The sequence below is a fragment of the Thalia democratica genome, chromosome 8, assembly GCF_965202585.1.
Source record: "Thalia democratica chromosome 8, ktThaDemo2.hap1.1, whole genome shotgun sequence".
Taxonomy (NCBI): domain Eukaryota; kingdom Metazoa; phylum Chordata; class Thaliacea; order Salpida; family Salpidae; genus Thalia; species Thalia democratica.
The window spans coordinates 25,380,493-25,400,103 of NC_139172.1; the positions used below are offsets into that span (position 1 = coordinate 25,380,493).

The 19,611-nt window shown below is 28.6% G+C and overlaps 1 protein-coding gene across 1 annotated transcript; it reads left to right on the plus strand.

Moving 5' to 3' along the window:
- The first annotated feature begins 380 nt into the window (after positions 1–380).
- Positions 381–18,251, plus strand: LOC145843376 (alpha-mannosidase 2-like). Its single transcript, XM_082950842.1, has 18 exons — positions 381–591; positions 3,436–3,545; positions 8,172–8,296; positions 8,810–8,956; positions 9,417–9,626; positions 9,895–10,078; positions 10,238–10,352; positions 10,535–10,723; positions 11,157–11,302; positions 12,023–12,119; positions 13,430–13,669; positions 14,005–14,197; positions 14,407–14,581; positions 14,893–15,106; positions 15,348–15,526; positions 16,569–16,800; positions 17,016–17,179; positions 17,618–18,251. Exons 1-18 carry the CDS (start codon positions 406–408, stop codon positions 18,063–18,065), a joined length of 3,354 nt encoding a protein of 1,117 aa, XP_082806968.1. The 5' UTR covers positions 381–405; the 3' UTR covers positions 18,066–18,251.
- The last annotated feature ends 1,360 nt before the right edge of the window (positions 18,252–19,611 follow it).

The window sequence follows — 19,611 nt, forward strand, 5'->3', positions numbered from 1 at the left end:
AATAGTCTAATTTTAAGTAATTGTGTTTTTGATATATATATGATAAAAGTAAACTACACTTTATTTGTAATTTTAATTAAAGATTTTTTTTCTAGGTTATTGGAGAAATTAATAATTTTTATGTTTAACTGAAAATTTTAAAAATTGTTATCATCTTACTAAATAAATATATAAGATAAAATAAGCTATTATATAAGTTTTAGTTTACCAGAAATATTTTCTAGTTATAAATAAACTATAATAAAAAGGTAACAAACTGTTTAAATTTTATTTGAAATACAAACTGTACTATCAAACAAAATTGTTGTAAAAATATACTTAAAGTCTTATACCTAAAAAAAGACTTACAGTGGTATATTGTGTTTTAGGCTCTTGATTATGTAAGCAATATATTATATTCACAGAATGGGTCAAATTAGAATAAGGAAACAGTACATCCTTATTTGTATTGTACTTATTTTTATAATATTTTATAATTCTCTAATGAAAAAAGATCAAGAAGAAAAATTAAATGAAAGAATTTTAGCACTACAGAACAAAATAAACCTGCTTGAAAATGAATTTGTATCAAATGAAAAGACTTTTTTAAAGGTTTGTAATGATTGTATAGAAAAGTTAACTTAACTTTAATTTGATAAAAACTTGCATTGTATAAGAATTTTAGAAAGAGTTAAAGAGTATAAGTAAGTAAATACTAAAAATTTTTGTCAATAGTTAAAACATTGTCAAAGTATTTATTTAAGTTATCTTATGATAAGATTTTTAATTTAAAATATTTTAACACTGTCATGGTTTTCAACAAAATAAATTACCTCAAAAGCTTTAATAATATCCATGCTTTCTTCTTTTATTATTTGCAGAAAAAATATCAATTAAAATATTTCTTTACAACTTATTTTTAATTATAACACACAAATAAAATTACTTTTAAGTACATGGTTGCCACTTTACTTGGAAACCTTGAATTTGAGAAATTTTGAAAAAACCTGAAAAACCTGGAGTTTTGAACAAAAATCCCTTTAAAACCTGGAATTTTAAACAATTTTTACATGTTAAGTAGAAAAACGTCGATTTGACAAAAAAATATACCATATAGATAAAAAAAATTCAAAAATTCTTTTATTAAAAACACATTTGAAGTAGCTTTACACTTTACAGTATCTTTTCAATGTTTTTATACTATTTAACACAGTTTTTACTAGGGGTAGGGAGTACTTGGATGATTTTTGCTGGACTTGTGAGTCCATATGATTTGGATGTGGTTTTGCTTTACTAAAAAGAATTCAAAAAAAAATTAAAAAAAAAAGTTTGCTTTCCAAAAATCACATACACTTAGACTTAAACTGTAATAAAATCACTTTTACATGTCCTAGACTTATAATTTATGTCTTAAATGAAAGCTTATACTTATTAAAATATATTAAAAGACATATTAACTGCTTTTGATGTATTATGACGTCATAATCACCCTAAATGTGCAAATTTTATCTGTAAAATGTAGGGGCAAGGAGTTTACTAAAGCTTAGTTTAAAAAATAATCTAAAAAAAAAAGTTGCTGCCCAAAAAACTGATTTCAACCCCAAAAATCACATATTTTTGATTTTTTGACTTAAACAGTAATAAAATTAAAAGTAAATACATGTCCTAGACTTATAATTTATATCTTAAATGAAAGCTTATAATTATAGGCATAAATTTAAGACATTTCAACTGCTTTTGTTGTATTAGGATGTCATTACTATGTAAATATGCAATATGTCTGTAAAATGGTACTTTTTTTTAATATAAAGAGCAAATTATTCTGCTGTTTTACTTTTAGTTTCTTGATTTAAAATATAAAATGTGTCAAGTCAGCTAGGCAGAAAGATATTACTGATGTAATATCATTTCAATTGCATGTTGATATAGATATAAAATACATTTTAAATCATTTTCCATTGTTAGAAATTATGATTATTGAAAGCATTTTATATAAGTAAATACAATAACATTTACCTACTATGAGTTTAAAATTAAAAAAGATTTGGTAAAAAGCTTTCAAATTAGAGAATTAAAACATTTAAACAAAATAACAAATTAAGTTTTAATTTATTTAGATGTACAATACTTTATAAACTTTAACTAATAGTAATTTGAATACAATAATATACTTAAAGCTAAAAAAAATTTATACAGACAAACATTGATTGTTTAATAAAATATAGATTTTTAAATTTAAAGAATAAAATTACACTAATTTTAATAAATTTACAAGCACTTTCTATGATATATAAGTCTAGATTTGTTACTCTTAGACAGGTGCTCTCAATAATCATAGTTTCTAATAACAAAAAGTGATTTAAAATGTATTTTTTATATATGTCAACATGCAATTGAAATGACATTACATCAGTAATATCTTTCTGCCTAGCTGACTTGACACATTTTATATTCTAAATCAAAATACTAAAAGTAAAACGGCAGAAGAATTTGCTTTTTATATTAAAAGAAAAAAAGTACAATTTTACAAACAAAATTTGCATATTTAGTGTAATAATGACATCCTAATACAACAAAAGCAGTTAATATGTCTTTAATTTATGCCTTAAATTATAAGCTTTTATTTAAGATATAAATTATAAGTCTAGGACATGTATAAGTAGTTTTATTACTGTTTAAGTCAAAAAATATGTGATTATTGGGGTTGAAATCAGTATTTTGGGCAGGAACTTTTTTTTTGTAAATTTTTTTTTTCAGATTATTTTTTAAACTAGGCAAAAACACATCCAAATCATATGTACTTATTTGAATTTTACAATATGACCAAAAAAATGTGCTGTACTCCTTGTCCCTACATTTTATAGATAAAATTTGCACATTTAGGCTGATTATGACGTCATAATACATCAAAAGCAGTTAATATGTCTTTTAATATACTTCAATAAGGATAAGCTTTCATTTAAGACATAAATTATAAGTCTAGGACATGTATAGGTGGTTTTACTACTGTTTAAGTCAAAAAGTATGTGATTTTTGGGGGTGAAATTAGTTTTTTATAGTGGCAAAATTTTTCTTTGAATTTTTTTTTTTTCAGATTCTTTTTAATGAAGCAAAAAAACATCCAAATCATATGGACTTGAATGAATACTATTATATGACCAAAAAATGTGCTGTACTCCCTACTCCTATTTTTACCTAAAACTTAAGTTCAAACTAAAAATAGACCCAAAAACAAGTACTTTAAAAAACCTGGAGAAAATTTGTCAAAAGTTAGTGGCAACCCTGTAAGTAATACTACTGCTAGTACTTTCAAAGTAATCAACTGATTTCTTATTTTAAAAGTCTTATTTGCTTTGTTTTTATAAGGACCCATGTAAAAGCTTATACATAGTTTTCAACTTATTATTAAAACACTTTTTTTTCGTTAAAATAATGTTGTAAAATTATTTTTTACAGGTTTACGAAGAACTGCAACGTCTTTCAAAGCTTAATCCTAAAATATCACTTAACAAAATTAACAAGATTGTCCAGCAAACTGAGTTGGCTCATGTACAACATGTACTTGGGTCAGTCATTTAAAATTTATATAAATTTTTGATTAGTTAAAACAGTTTTTTAAAAACTACCTAATAGCTTTTTTTGTTACCTGGACAGACTCTTTTATCAACAAAACATTTTAAACTATATACATCAAATTATTTCAGTCATTTTATGTTTTTCTTTTCATGATTACTATAAATTTGATATATATTTTTTTTTAATAGAATATGTTATTAAATATAAGATGCAATGTTAAAAGGCGTTAAATCCTTGATATCTTATTGGAATATATACCACAGATGTTTTTGTGTCAAAACTTTATTCCGACCAACGGCGTTTCACTGCTCTCAAATAGAACAATAAGAATAGAACTTTTTTGAGACTCTGTAGATCTGTTCTTAAATTTATTTGAGAGCAGTGAAACGCTGTTAGTCGGAATAAAGTTTTGTCACAAAAACATCTGTGGTATGTTATTAAATATATATTTTATAAAGTTAGTAATTTGTTTAGTAAACTGCAAATTTAAAAAAAAAATAAGTGTAACATATCCAAAATATTTTTTTTGTTAAAAGTTTACTTTTTTTAAAAGCTCCTAATAAAATTTAAAAACAGCCTTTTAAGAATTATGAAATTTTGATTCATAAAACTGTTCACCATTAACCAACTTTTTTCAAATCATAAAATGGTTTAGTTTATGAAAAAACTACATAAAGGGACACTTTTGCACAGAGACACTTTTGCACAGGTTAAAAAAAAGTTTAACTTTATATTTTTTGCTTTCACTATTATACCTTACCCTTGGTCGGTATTTTTTTTTATAATTTATTTTATTTTTGTGTTTTATATTGATTAACAAATTTTATTAGGTAAATATATTTTTTCTATCACTATAAACCCTAATCCTTACCCTTGGTCAGTAACTTTTTTTGTTTTTTTATTAGTTAATTTTTTGTAGTTGTTTATTTTTGTTTTGTATTTTTTTCTTTTTACTTTCACTGTTACCACTAACCCTTACCTTCAGTTGGTTTTTTTTCTGTTGATTAATCTTTTTATTTAATTTTTCAAATTTATTTTTCTTTATATTCTGTATGTATTTTTTACTCTTGTGCAAAAATGACCCATGGAGCAAAAGTGTCCCCTTGTGCAAAAGTGATGCTAGTGCAAATGTGACCCCTTCCCATAAGAAGAGATCTACAGTGATTCTTAAATAGTTTACAGTAATACCAGTGCATTTTAAAGTGTTAGTATTTTAAATTAATGTGCTTACTAAGCTTTGGAAAACACTGATATAGTATATTATAAGGTTTTATTTTTATGTCTTTTTTTTGAATTTTATTGAGAGTATATGAGGTCCAACTTTCTTTTTAATATTGTTATTGACTCTTAAGTAAAGCTTAAATTATACAGCATAAGTTAGTTTTTGTAAAATATCAAAGTTATAACTAATTTTTGTGATAAACTTCTTTTTATAAGAAGAGTATATTACAAATCTTTTAACTACAGTTTTTTTAATAGTTTTTTTTTATAAAATTAAGTTTTACCAAAATGTCTTTAGTTACTGTTTATGAGCTAGAGACCTCAAACTTTTAGGAAATGTTACTTGTAACATTAAGAAACATTTGTAAAAATATTTAATTAAATTATTGTTTATGCTCCAAAAAATTTCATTTTATTGGTTCTTTTGGTTAAAAAAAACTAATAGCTTTAAGATACTTTTTGAGAGATTTTATAAATTTTATTAATATCACACTAGGGGTAGGGTAGGGAGTGCAGCACATTTTTTGATCATATTGTAAAATTCACATTTTAACGTATGATTCGGATGTGTTTTGGCTTCATTAAAAAGAATAAAAAGTAAAAAAAAATACAAAAAAAAAGGTTGCACCCTAAAAAACTGATTTTTACTCCAAAAACCTCATTCTTTTTAGTTTTTGACTTAAACAGCAATAAATCACTTATACATGTCTTAGATTTACAATTTATATTTTAAATAAAAGCTTATAATTGTAGGCATACAATTTAAGATATTTTAACTGCTTTTGGTATATTATGACATCATAATTACATAGAATATGCAAATTTTGTCTGTAAAATGGTGCTTTTTGAAAAATTAAAAAGCATAACTGGTAGTTTAGTCTATTTAAAAAAAATATTGTAAAATGAAAGTTTGTAGGTATACTTACTTACCTTTAGAATTTAGGTGATGTGGTATGTATATTAGCGGGATATTTGATGTCATAATTCATTTAGCTATAAATATTAAATTAAAACCTTAAATAATTATTCAATTTTCATTACAACAAAATAACGAAATAATAAGGAGTTATAATTTATTCTATGCAAAATAATTTATGACATTAAACATTAAGTGATTGCAAAAAAAAAGACTACAATAAATAAATTTAGGACATTGCAAAATAAAATGAACATTGCACTTTATTATTTAGTATTAACACTTAACATTACTGCAAAATTACTGATACTTTTAAAAGTAATACTATAAAATAACTGTCACATGATTGATAAAATCTAATGGACTATCTGTTTAAAATAATTAGGTAAGCATAATACCTATAAACACACAAAAAAAACTATTATTTAACTTTCTGTAAAAAATATCCTTTCTACTAATAATTCTATTTGTATATGATTTCTTAATAAAAAAGTAATATAGGGGAATATAATCTTTCATTAAAAACATTCTATTCCTTATCAATTTTACAATGAAGAATAGAATCTAAATGCAATTCAGCAAGTATAGTTTATTAGGATGGTGTTTCCACTTTGAATTTCTTCAATCTTGAACTCTCATGAGTTGGTCTATCTTGTAGGCCCATCATCATTTTCACAAGTAGCAGTATACCATTTGTCTGATGACCCTTCACTAATTAATGTGGCATAACAATGCCCTACCACAGCATCCTCATTTATTTTTCATATATTGGGGGAAGAAGCCCCTACAATCAATAATGCATCAGTGTTTGTTTGTAAACAACACAAAGAGCCATCTTCTGAAACAAGAGCACATAAGTTTAGAATTCTTTGTTTGTGGGTATTACCATTCACTTTAAAAATGTTCTGGATTGTATTACACATCAGATTTGTTTGTGTGACTCTTTAAATTAAATTAACTCGTTACAAACAATAACTTCATTTTGACTAGGACAATATTTAGAAAAAGAATGCAACTCTTCTACGCTCACTACAGGCCCACCTAAACTTTTACAGTTTGAGACACTTCTGCACATATTAATCCCTTTTCTTCCCCTTTTCAATTTTTTAACCTGCCTGAGCTTTAATTTTTTTTGTTCTGCTACCCACCTTGGCTCGGTCTATTCAGAAATTTAATAACTTTATTTTAAAAAGTTCATGTTTAGTTTGAAAAGAATAAGATACAAGTAATGTACAGTCAATTCTTATCTCTTTTGCAGTGAAGCCTTGGTTACTAAACTTTGCCACTGCTGCTTGCTTTTCAAATCCAGCAAGGTGCCTTTCAGGTTCTAAGTTTTTTGTTGGAAGTCTGTTAAGTTCTTCATTAGTTAATAAGTTGAGCTCAGTAGCACGTGGTGGATTTTACGCACCAAACTTTCTAATCTGTACTTTCTATCTGTTTGACAATCAAAAACTTGGGCGGTATAGAGACATATGTTGTAAAAAATTTTACAACACAACTCAGAAGTTGGCAAAACGTCAAAACACCCTTAGTTTTCCTAAAATTTTAAAGAATTTAAATACACTCTGAGTTTCCCTGATTACCCTGAGTGAGTGTGTAGTAACCCTGATTTAAACAATAAAATTACACTAATTTTAATAAATTTACATCCATTTCTTATGGTATACAGGTATATTTTTTTTACTCTCAGTCAGGTGCTCTAAATATTGTTATATCTTATAACTGAAAGTGATTTGAAATATTTTTTATATCTCTATCAACATGCAGTTGTAATGACATTACAAAAGTAATATTTTTCTGGTTGACTAACTCCACAAATCTGAAATACAAAATCAAAGAAACTAAAAGTAAAAATAGCAAAAGAATTTGCTTTTTATACTAGAAAAAACTGCCATTTTACTGACAAAATTTGCATATTTTGTGTGATTATGATGTCATAATGAATCAAAAGCAGTTAAAATGTCTTTAAATTTGTACCTTTAATTATAAGGTTTTATTTAAGATAAAGGTTATAAGTCTAGGACATGTATAAGTAATTTTATTACTATTTAAGTCAAAAAACCAAAAAATTGGTAACTTCTGGGTCGAAAATTTTTAAATTATTTTTAATGAAGCCAAAACACATCCAAATCATATGTTAAAATGTGTCTAGCAAACATCACCCAAGTACTCCCTACCCCTAAATACATTGAGAAAACTTATTTCTCAAAAACTCCTGGACATATTTAAACATGTTTTAACAAATCTTTTTTTTTTTGCCTTTCAAGTTAAAACTATCGAAGTTTGATTATTTTGCCTCAAAAATTGTTTAAATATTTTTTAAACAGCAAAGTTTAATTGTAGATCAGATATTTAAAAAAAAAGAATAAAATATTTATTATCTCTATATTTCTTCAATAGTTAAATTTAGGTTTATTGAGAGTATACACCATAAATGTTGTTCAAATGTATTATTAAGCTTACTTTTAAATAAAAACAGTAACATATCGCAAGTAGATGAATGTCCTAACCTTCCTTATGAGGTCAGTAATACTTACTTCAACATGATGGAGCTGTACAAAAAGTGGAACTTTGACGACTTGGATGGTGGAGTTTGGAAACAAGGTAGTACAATCAAAAATTGCATAACTTTCTTTTTGTTTTGAAACATGCTATTCTATTTTTTAGTAGTTATTTGGATAAACCTGTTTTTTTTTTTTTGAAAATTTCATGCTTAAATTATACAAAATTATCTTTTATGTATTTTTATTTTTGATAAAGTTTTTAGAATAAATAAAGAGTTGTAGTTCTTAAATTTTTGAAATTGTTAAAATTATTACAAAAATAAACTAGCAACAATTAAATTAAGGTATTCTGCAAACAAACTTTTAAAGTGTTAATGTGAATAATGTTACGTGTATAAATAATTGTATATAATAAAAATATTGAATTTTTTCAATGCTTTTTAAACAAATTCCAATTTAAAGTTACAAAAAAACCGTTAAACTTTATGTTTAAAAATTTATAGCTATTTTAAAAGATTTCTTTTATTAGAAAAATTTAAGTTGTATAATATAATCTCATGCTTGTGATATACATAAAAGATATTTTGTTTTAAAGCTTTTGTATGTGCTTCAGGCTACAACATTGAAACCAATGATCAAGAATGGGTTGGAAGAAAACTGAAAGTTTATGTTGTTCCTCACTCCCACAATGACCCCGGATGGATTAAAACTTATGAACAGTACTTCCAACAACAAACAGTACATATCCTGGACAATATAGGTCAGTTAGCTCTAATATAAGGGTTAACTTGAAATGTTTATTTGCTATTTATACATGTGTATTCAATTCTATTAAATTAAAAAACAACATAGTGCTAAGTTATGTAAAGACTATGAAAACTGTTTAGATTTAAAGTCTTTTATAAGTATATTTAAATAAGTTATAAGTTTGTTAGTTTTGTATATTAGTGTATTTATGTCTGTTGTGGTATTATTAAATTTCATAAACTAAATTAAAATTGTGTTACACAAAAATATAAGTTTGATTTGTTTGCAAATTTTAAGTCTTTATAAACTATTTTTAGTCTTCTTTTATTCTTACAGACAATGTTTTTTCTCTTTACATTTAAAATTAATCATAAAACTTAGTAAATTAGGTGCACTAAAGCCATGCATAACGAACAGAACCGTTCTACCACTTATCAAAAAAAAAACACGCAATTTTCAAATTCAACTTTCAGTTGACCACTTGATCGCCGACCGGTCGCGAAAGTTCATATGGGCGGAGATGTCCTACCTGTCCATGTGGTGGGAGCAGGCAAGCGAGGTGAGGAGGAGCAATATGAAGAAGATTGTGGACGGCAAGCAGCTCGAAATAGTGACCGGCGGGTGGGTGATGAACGACGAGGCGAACACCCACTACTTCGCCATGATCGATCAGCTCATTGAAGGTGTGTGATTTTTATTTATTAACATTATCATTGTTGTTGGTTTATTTCTGCTCAGTGTTTCTTAGAAGTTTTATTTTATGTTTTATCTACCTTCCATTTTATGCTTTATCTGCGTAAATGATTTAATGAAACAAGTTAAAAGTAATATCTAAATAAATTAATATTTGTATAGTTTATTTTGTTTTATTTTATATACTTGATGTTAATAATTTATTTTCAACCTATAATACTATATTTTATGACTGTTTACATTGGTACATTTTAACAGGAAATGAGTGGTTGCGTACTACATTAGGTGCAGTCCCCAAATCAGGATGGGCAATCGACCCTTTTGGTCACACCCCGACCATGGCTTACATTCTGAACAAAATGGATTTTGACAACATGCTGATACAAAGAGTGCACTATCATGTGAAAAAACAACTATCTCTTCAAAAAGGATTGGAGTTTAGGTTGCTTGATAACTTTTAATTGACTACCTTTTGTAACTACTTAGCGTATTTAAATTTTCTTTAAATTTGATTGTTTTGTTAATTCATGTTCAACGAACATCGAAGATTTTAATGAATGCAGTGTCAAATAAAATAGTGTTTTTATTATAACAACTAAAGGTGGAAGCAGTCTTGGGATGTTGAAGGAAAAAACGAGCTTTTGTGCCACATGATGCCTTTTTATTCTTACGATGTTCCGCACACTTGCGGTCCTGATCCTAAAATTTGTTGCCAGGTCAGTAAGTGTTAATTACGAATTTTAAGTGGTAAATAAATTTGTTAATAATATCGTATCTTTGTAAGCAATATAAATAACACGCAGACATTGTTAAAAAACAGCTTGACGTCAGCGCTGTTTACCTCAAGAACTATTTTGACTATTATGATTAAGTTTTTAGAGTTAAAAAATATTTCCAGTTCGATTTCGCTCGTTTGCCGAGCGTTCGCGTCGCAAACTGCCCGTGGAAGGTGCCTCCCCGAGCCATCACGGACAGCAACGTGCACGAGAGAAGCATGACGTTGCTGGATCAGTACCGCAAGAAGTCCAAGCTGTTCAAAACGGACTCGCTCCTCATAATACTCGGCGACGACTTCAGGTACTCCAAAGTGAGTTGCTTTTCGGTGTCTTTTGTTTGTTGGTGGATTTTGCTTTGAGCTCACGTTCTATACTGTTTTACAAAAATAAGTTTTGAATACAGTTTCAAACAGCCAAGGAACTTAAGATGCTGAAACAATTTTTATTTTTAGACTTTGTTTTAGTTTTAAATTTATTAAAGCAACTTTTAAAAGTTTGAACACTCTTCTATATATATATTTTTGAACTTTTGTTTTTTATTTTCGAGTAACAAATTAAAATTTAAAAACTTTATTTGAAAATGAATAAAAAGTTTAACTTCTTAAAATTTTTAAATTTTATTCTTGGTTTCCTTTTCAAAAAAGCCCAGATTTTCTAAAATTTTAACCAATTAGATCGTTTTTTTTGTGCGGATAACAAAACTTAATGTTCTCTTTAAACACCTTCAACATTTTTTTGATCCAGAAAAACGAAATAGAAGCGCAGTTCAGCAACTACAAGAAGATATTCGACTACGTCAACAGCAACCCGCAGTTCAACGCTCAACTTCAGTTTTCAACTTTGTCTGAATATTTCGACTCGGCCAAGTCGGAAGCAGGCGGAGTCTCGGGGTTTGTGTTTCATTGGTATAAATTTTTTTTTTAATATTTTTTATTTTATGAAATGTAGCTGTTAAATATTTAATCAAAATTCGGATTGTTTGCATGCAGCGTTTCAAAATAAAAATTGTTTTTTGAGTAATGAAGCACTAGTACATTGTAAAGGATGGTTAATTTCGTTTTTTTCATTAAGTATTGATTTACTTAACATAATGTGCTAAGTATTTTCTTTTAAATTTTTGTTTAAAACTTTATATGTCCCAAGTTAGATCGATCCATTACATTATTTTTTTAAAGATAATGGCTGTACATATTTGTTAGTTTTGAAAAAAGTAGACAAATTGCAATAACGCTATGCTTAAATTTTTCTAGTAATATAAATGTGCGTATGTTATTATCTAGAAACATGCTACATACTAATTTTTCTATGTAACTGTTTTAATATGATGTTTATTAGCTAAGTTTTGAATGATATTTGTCTTAACCATGAAAAATTATGATTAATTTCCATTTAAATACAAATGACATTTAGTTCAGATAAATAAGCACAATTTTCGTTTTTAATCTAATTAGTTTAAAAGTACACATTTACTACTTGATGGGCTCAAAACAGCTGTTGTTTGATTTTAAAAGTATCCTAAAGCCCACATATTACAACTATAAATTAATAAATCATTTAAAAAACATTATTAATAAAATTTTTAATAACTAACTAAACGCTACTGATCACAGTTTTCCTTCATTAACCGGAGACTTTTTCACTTACGCGGACAGAGAAGACCATTATTGGAGCGGTTATTACGTTACAAGACCGTTTCACAAGCGACAAGTAAGTAAATATTATGATTTTTATTGAAGAAATTGCAATAAGTTTTAGTCAATTAATTTTCACTCACTCTTTAAATTAATAGTTTTAAGGTCACACAAGTTTTTTATTATGCTTCAATTTTGAAAAAAGCTACTTAAAATTACATTTGTATGTAAATTTAATTTTTATTTAATAGTTTGTTATTTAAACTAAATACTACCTATTGTTGTTTTGTATTTATTTGATAACAGATTCAATTTACTTTGACAGAACATTGTAATTGTTTGCTTAAATTTATAAAATTCGTTTAGTTTCTTAACTTAAGTAAGGAAACTTTTTTTATTATTATTATATACAATGATGAGTTGCTTTATTTATTTATTAAGCTATTTTTTATATGGTTGAGTTACAAACTATTTTTATTTAATGTGTTTACAGTTGTAAAAAGTGATTGAAATACAAACTAATGGCAATTTTAAGGGCGATCGAGTTAGTTACAAAACATCCTTAAGTAATAAACATACTTCTTGAAAAAAAACAATTTCAGACTAACAAAATATAACTTTAGAATATACTTAATTAATCAAAAACCATAATCCGTAATGTTTATGTTTAAAAATTTAGACTTTTGTTTTGATTAGGTTGAAAAAAAAACTTGAATCTTAAGTCTTATTGCATATTTCGTTCAACGAGTGAACTTTTAGTAACAATACATTAGTTGCCACTGATTTTAATTAAATTCTACAAAGTAATTGTTACATTACTAATTAGAGTAAATACAGATTAAGTAGTTTATATTTCAATGAAAGTTTTAGGAAGATTTAATCAAATAGCGAATTTTTTAAAGATGTTATATAACTTTTAGTAGTTGAAATTTTACTTAAAATTTGTAATTGTGCTCGATTAAACTCTGGATTTTAAAGTTTTTGACATTTTATCATATTTTTTGTTGTTTTTAAAGTTCTGCCTAAAACAGTTTTTGATTGCTTTCAACATAAGTTATAACAGAAGTTTTATTATATATTTTGGTTTTAAGAAAACAAGTAAAGTGATTTCATTAACGTGAATCATATAAAGAGATAACTAGAAGTTTTATTGTAAACTACAGACACCGGAAGTTTGTAGGAAATGCTTTGTCTTAAAATTTCTTAGTTAGGTTGAAAAAGTTTAGATTATCAAGCTTTACTTACATATGTTGTTTAGTAAGTTTTGCTTAAATAAATACATAAAAATTTAATAATATCACCAACAATCAAAATTCTACAAACGTTTTTTTTTTGTCAAATTTTTTTTCACTAACTTATCTTAGATTAGAAAATCTTAAAAATTAGGAGCGAATAGTGGAGTACTACTTGCGCGCGGCGGAAATCGCCTTCACTTGGGGACTTTCCCTGGCGCGAAAACACGGCAAAACGGCGGAGTTCTCTCGGCCGCTGTACCGGATGGTGGTGGAGGCGCGGAGGAACCTGGGGTTGTTCCAGCACCACGACGGGATCACGGGAACCGCCAAGGACTTCGTCGTCGTCGATTACGGCAACCGGCTGCTCAAAGCCATCAACGACTGCCAGAAGGTTTGTTAGAATTTTTAGTTGGTTTCAAAGTCGGCCGGTTTTTAAGAGATGTTTGAAATGTTTTTGAACTCATTTAGGTCGTTGTTCATTAATCCAAAGTAAATTTGAAAAACAAAAATTGCAATTTAGTTTTATAAAAAAAACTACGGTTTTTTAAATATATAGGTTGATGTTGATTAATTTGAAATACGTTTTTGACTAAATAAATATAATATTAGTTTAATTAAAACATATAAAATTTTAAATAATATACAGAAATTATAAACAATTTAAATAATTTCATTTAAAAAAACCCTTTTTTTACGAATTCTTACTTTTAACCAATCAACGCGCAGATCATAGCGGCGAGTGCCCGAGCGGTAATGACGTCATCGGAGAGCAGGTTCGACGCTTCGGTGACGTCACAGTTCGACTTCGACGAGGTGTTCAGGGGTCAGAGCGACCTGGCTGACGCGCGGGTCTTATCACTTGAGGGGGATGTTGTGCACAACATTGTTCTTTACAATTCGTTGACGTATGAAAGAATTGGTCAGTTAAATTTTTTTGTTTCTATTATAATAGTTTTTAAATTTGGTATTTGCTGATTAATATGTGCTGTGCAGTATTAAAAAAAAATTAAAACTTAAACTGAGCCAGACTAACTTTTCACATATTTACTACTCTCTTTTTTTTCTTAATTAATTATTTACTATTACATAACTTTTGTAAGCTCTTCAACATTTTAATTATGAGTAAAGGCACGGTTGAAATGGTGGTGTCCTCACCCGACGTCATGGTTACGGATGCCAGTGGAATCCCCGCAAATTGCCAGGTGGATCTTGTTTGGAATCCTGAATTGGACCTGAGTAGATACAAGGTTCTGTTCACAGCTGAGGTTCCCGCTGTTGGTTTTGCAACCTACCAATTGAAAAAGTTTGTTGTTTTGTTGTTGCATTTAATAGTAGACAATTGCAATAGATTTAGTTTGGTCTAAAAATACAAGTTTTATCAGTAACTCCAGTAGTATTATTTGAAAAAATATAAGTTGTAATTGAAAAATTCAGAACTATCGTTTTTGTTACATACTATCAGAATTCAGAAAGTTTCAGACTTTAATTAAGTATAAAATAAAAAATATAAATATTAATATTTTATTTACACTGTTTATGAGCTGTACTAGGAGTGCTTCTAAACTTTGAAAATACTTTAGAAATTTTTTTAAAGTTATAAACAATTTTTTTCAGATCAAGCTATTCCGGCAGTACATTTTACTCAAAAACATCGCTTAAGAACAAAGAAATGCGATCTTTCGACGTGCGGGCAAAAATGTTCGACGTTCAAGCGCTCGATCCGAGTGAGAAAATTTCAATTGAAAACAACTTCATGTCAGCTCAATTTGATCCGGCAACTGGCCTGCTCACTTCAGTTGTTAACAAAGCAGACGGAAAAGAAAATAAGGTACTTTTATTTGAACTGTGTATAGCTATTGTGTTTGATATTAAGAAAAAGTAGACTAGTTTAAAAAAGTAACACAACGACTTTTTTAAAATTAATAATTAACCATGCGGTTTTAACAAACAATGTTTGATGTTTTCTTTAAACTTAAGTTAAATGCAGTTGAAGCTAACAAGTTCTACTTAATATGTTGATAACTAACAAAAGTGTTTTTTTTTTTTTTTCACAATATTTTATTGAAAAGGTGGCGCTCAGCTTCGTCAAGTACAAGTCGCGCAACCTGAAGGACAAAAGCGGCGCCTACCTGTTTCTCCCCGCCGGTCCCGCCACCCCTCACAACGTCGGCGCGAAACCAGTCATCCGTGTCGTGAAGGGGCCAATCGCGTCGCACGTCGAAGTGACGATGAACAACGTCCGCCACAAGTTTGTTTCGCGCCATTTCATTTCGTTTGAATATTACACAAGCATTAAAAGTTTGTTTGTCATGAAATTGCAGTATTTGTAAAGCAGTATTTATTTTTAGTTTGTTTGCGTGACTGTACGATGAATTAAAGCGAAATATACTGAAACTTGTTGTTTGATTTTAGTTTTAAAACCCAAGCCTTACATTGAGGTGTTTAGAAAACTATGAATTAATTTTGTTTTTAATAATGTTTTCAGAAAGCTTGTTGGCAGTTTCGGCAGCACACTAGTTGAAAACAAGTTGATTTAAAAACACCTTAAATTTTTTACACAATACGTTTTACGGTTTACAATTTTTAAAAGAAGTGTTTTGTTCGTTTTAAATGCAATATTGACTACTTAATATTTAGTCTGCTTACGTGTACAGCTTACAATGAAGTTACTAGAGATGTTCTAAACCAGGGTTTTCCAAACTTTTTTCAAATAGCCCCCTTTAAAGAAATTAAAAAAGCTATGGCCCTCTTCTTTTTTTCTCGTCATCAACAACTCCAGAATATCTAGTGTAAATTTCAAATTATGATCTCGTGGTTGTACATAGCACCATTTCATGGCTGAAACTATTAAGGGGTCAAAGAAGCCATGTGAAGTTAAGGAGCCACGATTTCATGGCTGTAAGTTATGATCTTTTGGCCCCTTTGCTGCTCATGGCCTGCTGGGTATTTGTCATGGCCCACTTTGGGAAACTCTGTTCTAAGCATTTTCTTTTTAAACGTAAGTCTAACACAAAAATATTTATAAAAATATAAGATAGTTTTATTTATTTGAAAGTTTTGCAGTCAGTTTGGCGGCACACTAGTTGCAAACAAGTTGCATCAATAAATATCTCTACAATACTTTTTTCGTCTCGACAAGACTATGTAGTATGATTTATAGACCACAAACAAAAACACAAGGAGTTTTATAATTTACTTTAAAACATGCTTTTGCACGTATTCACAACCGCTCAACATTACTTAACCGTTGTTAACCAAAAGTTTCAAACGAAAAAATATTGCAACCGCAGGGTGACGCTGCACTCCGACACCCACAACTCGGAGCAGACGTTCGGAGTTCACGTTGAGAACGTGGTGGACGCGAGGAGGGGACTGGACAACCAGGAGCTGGCGATCAGGATGCAGTCGGCGGTGAGGAGCGGCGGCGAGTTCTTCACCGACCTGAACGGGTTCGGCATGCAGGCGAGGAGGTACATGGACGAGTTGCCGCTGCAGGGCAACTTCTACCCCCTTCCCGCCCAGGTACGTGTGAAAACATTGAGTTTGCTTCTGCTCAAAAAATTTAAATACTTTCCTAGTGTTAGAGTGATCTTAGTTTTTGAGCTTCGCGTGTTGAAATCTTCTGATCAATTTAAACTGTACTCACAAGTATTTCTTAAAAGATTAATTTTTGTTTGAAGCAATAATTTTTTATTTATTTATTTAATTTAAAGCCTGATTAACTTAATAAATTTCAGGCAATTCTGCAAGACGAGCGCAATCGTCTGTCGCTGATGACGGCCAATCCGCTCGGAGTTGCCTCATTGAAAGAAGGGCAACTGGACGTTGTGTTGGACCGGAGACTGCTGCAGGACGACAATAGAGGACTGGGACAGGGGATAAAGGACAATGTTGCCACCAGGTATTTTACTTGTTAAACTCAAAGTTTTTTTAAGTTGACTAGCAAACTGTTACAAAGTATAAGTTGAACATGTTTAATTTTGAAAATTTAGTATAAAATACGCTATAATCTTATAGTATAAAAAGTTTTTAAGTATAAATACTTTTTAAAAGCAGTTTTTTGAGAATTAATGCCAAATAATGATTCTTAAATAACTTTAAGATTTTTTGCTACCTAGTTTAATTAAATACTATTTTTTAGTTGCACAAATTGTTAAAATGTTGATGCATTTCATTCATGCGATATAATTTTTAAACATTGAAACACAAACTTACAAAATACAAAACTACCCGCATTAAATGAAATGGTGCCAAATATTGCTGGTAAAAGTTTAAAATTATTCATTCCTCAGATAAACAATATTAAAATTTTTTATTAACATTATCATCAACATTTAAGGTCTTCCTTCGTCCTCCTGCTCGAAAGTTGGCAGAAATCCCCCTCATCCGACCTGGCCTACCCGTCCCTCCTGGCCCACCGGTTGTCATGGCAACTGCTGCACCCCGTCGGCAAGATGACCGCCAACCAGCCGACATCCCGTCAGCGGGCTTCCTTCGTGACGTCACAAAGCCCGTGCTCCCTCCACCTGCTCAACCTGCGGACGGTGGGAAGCGCGACGCCTGGCGACGAAACCGCCATAATCGTGCACAACGTCGGTAGGGAGTGCGGTTTGCTGCCTCAAGTGGCGCGGAGCTGCCGGGCGACGGGGGACGTGACGGACGTGCTGCCCTGGAAGTTGGACGGAGTGAGGAAGACGTGGTTGAATTTGCAGGAGAAGGCGACGGAGCAGGACACGAAAGTCGAACCGATGCAGGTCGAAGCGTTCGTTGCCAAAATTGTATTATAAAATCGATTGATTAATATATTTTTTTTTTTAATAAAAAAGTAAATTTGAAATGAATTTCAATAAAATAGTTAAATAAATTTATAAATTATATTTAAAGATGAAGCTGCTTTTAAAATTTTATAAGGTAAAGTCGGTTTAAACTTGTATTTTCAAACGAAGGTTTTTTTAAGCCACCTTTATAAATAATTTTCGGTAGAACTGATAATTAATTTTAATTAATTTCTTTTAAGACTTAAGAATAAGTCATAGTTAATTCTTTAGTTATTAGATTTATACATATGTATATATATATGTGTGTGTGTATGAGCTTACAATAAAGGGTGTTATTGTATTTATTTATAATATGAGTAACTTGATGCTGTTTTAAAATATTTAATATTTAAATATTACGAGTTTTTTAAAACCTAAAATAAAGTATGAAGAAGTTTATAAAATCTTAAACTTAAAAAGTTAAACTGTACTACGATTTTTTTTCATTGTTAACTTTAAAATTATAATTTTTTAACCAAACTTCACATAAATTTAGCAAACTTTAATTATTAAAGTAGTTAAAATAGTAAATTTATATGAATTCCTTTTATTAATTTTTTGTTTGATAGATGCCATATTGTATGTATATTTTTAATTTATTAAACCTCAGTAATATATTGTTATTGAGATTTTAATGTTTGTAAGCTTTTACGGTTATTTTTCGTTGGTACATCGAATTCTGAATTATTTTAAATGACTTAAATCGTTCTACGTATTAATTCTTTGCTTTTTTGTTCTTATGTATTGTATGAAACATTTGTTGTTGTTGAAAATTTTTTTATTACAGTTTGTTGTTGCAATTTTTTCAGTAATGCACAAACAACTTTTCTGATTGTTTTAGGAGTTTTATGACCAACAATGCATTTAAAATCATTTTTGGTTTAATTTAAGCTCATAAAGTATTGCTTTTTTATTAACTGTTAGAAGTGTCCTGATAAGAAAAAGTTAAAAAGCACTTTTTCAAACATTGCACCCATTTCAAGTTTATGTTTCAAACTCCACGGTAATTGTTCATATCTGATATGTTTCATCAATTATTGATCAGTGTTATTTTTCTTAAATAGGTGTGCAATTCAATTATACTTTCTGATCTATTTAAATTATTTTTATAAGTGTGTAAATTTAATAATTTATGATATCTATAATTTATTATATTAATTGTTTTTACTTTTAATATTAAAACTATAAATTTGATTATTATATAGTTTTAATAATTTGTAGATGCAGTTATAACTTTGTATTACTTATTTTGTGTCTGTTCATCGCAGTTTAAAGTATTCGCTGGACCACATTTTTAGTATAATCTAACATTTTTAACTGCTTTACCAAACTTAAAAAAGTATAGAATTTTAAAAACATTGATAATATACTCACTGGATTAAGTTACTTTTCAAAAAGTACTATTACAAGATTATAACAATACTAAATTTATAGTCTTAAATATTTAAAAAGTTGCTATTTTTAGTTAGAAAATGTAGTATTTTTTAGTCTTGTTTTTTATATAATACAATTAATT

Bases quoted from the DNA above. Each gene is read 5' to 3' on its own strand.
- LOC145843376 (XM_082950842.1), top strand. From the start codon at position 406: ATGGGTCAAATTAGAATAAGGAAACAGTACATCCTTATTTGTATTGTA. The intron at 10,724-11,156 runs GTGAGTTGCTTT...TTTTTGATCCAG, and splicing joins ACGACTTCAGGTACTCCAAA to AAAAACGAAATAGAAGCGCA. The intron at 15,527-16,568 runs GTTTGTTTCGCG...TTGCAACCGCAG, and splicing joins ATGAACAACGTCCGCCACAA to GGTGACGCTGCACTCCGACA.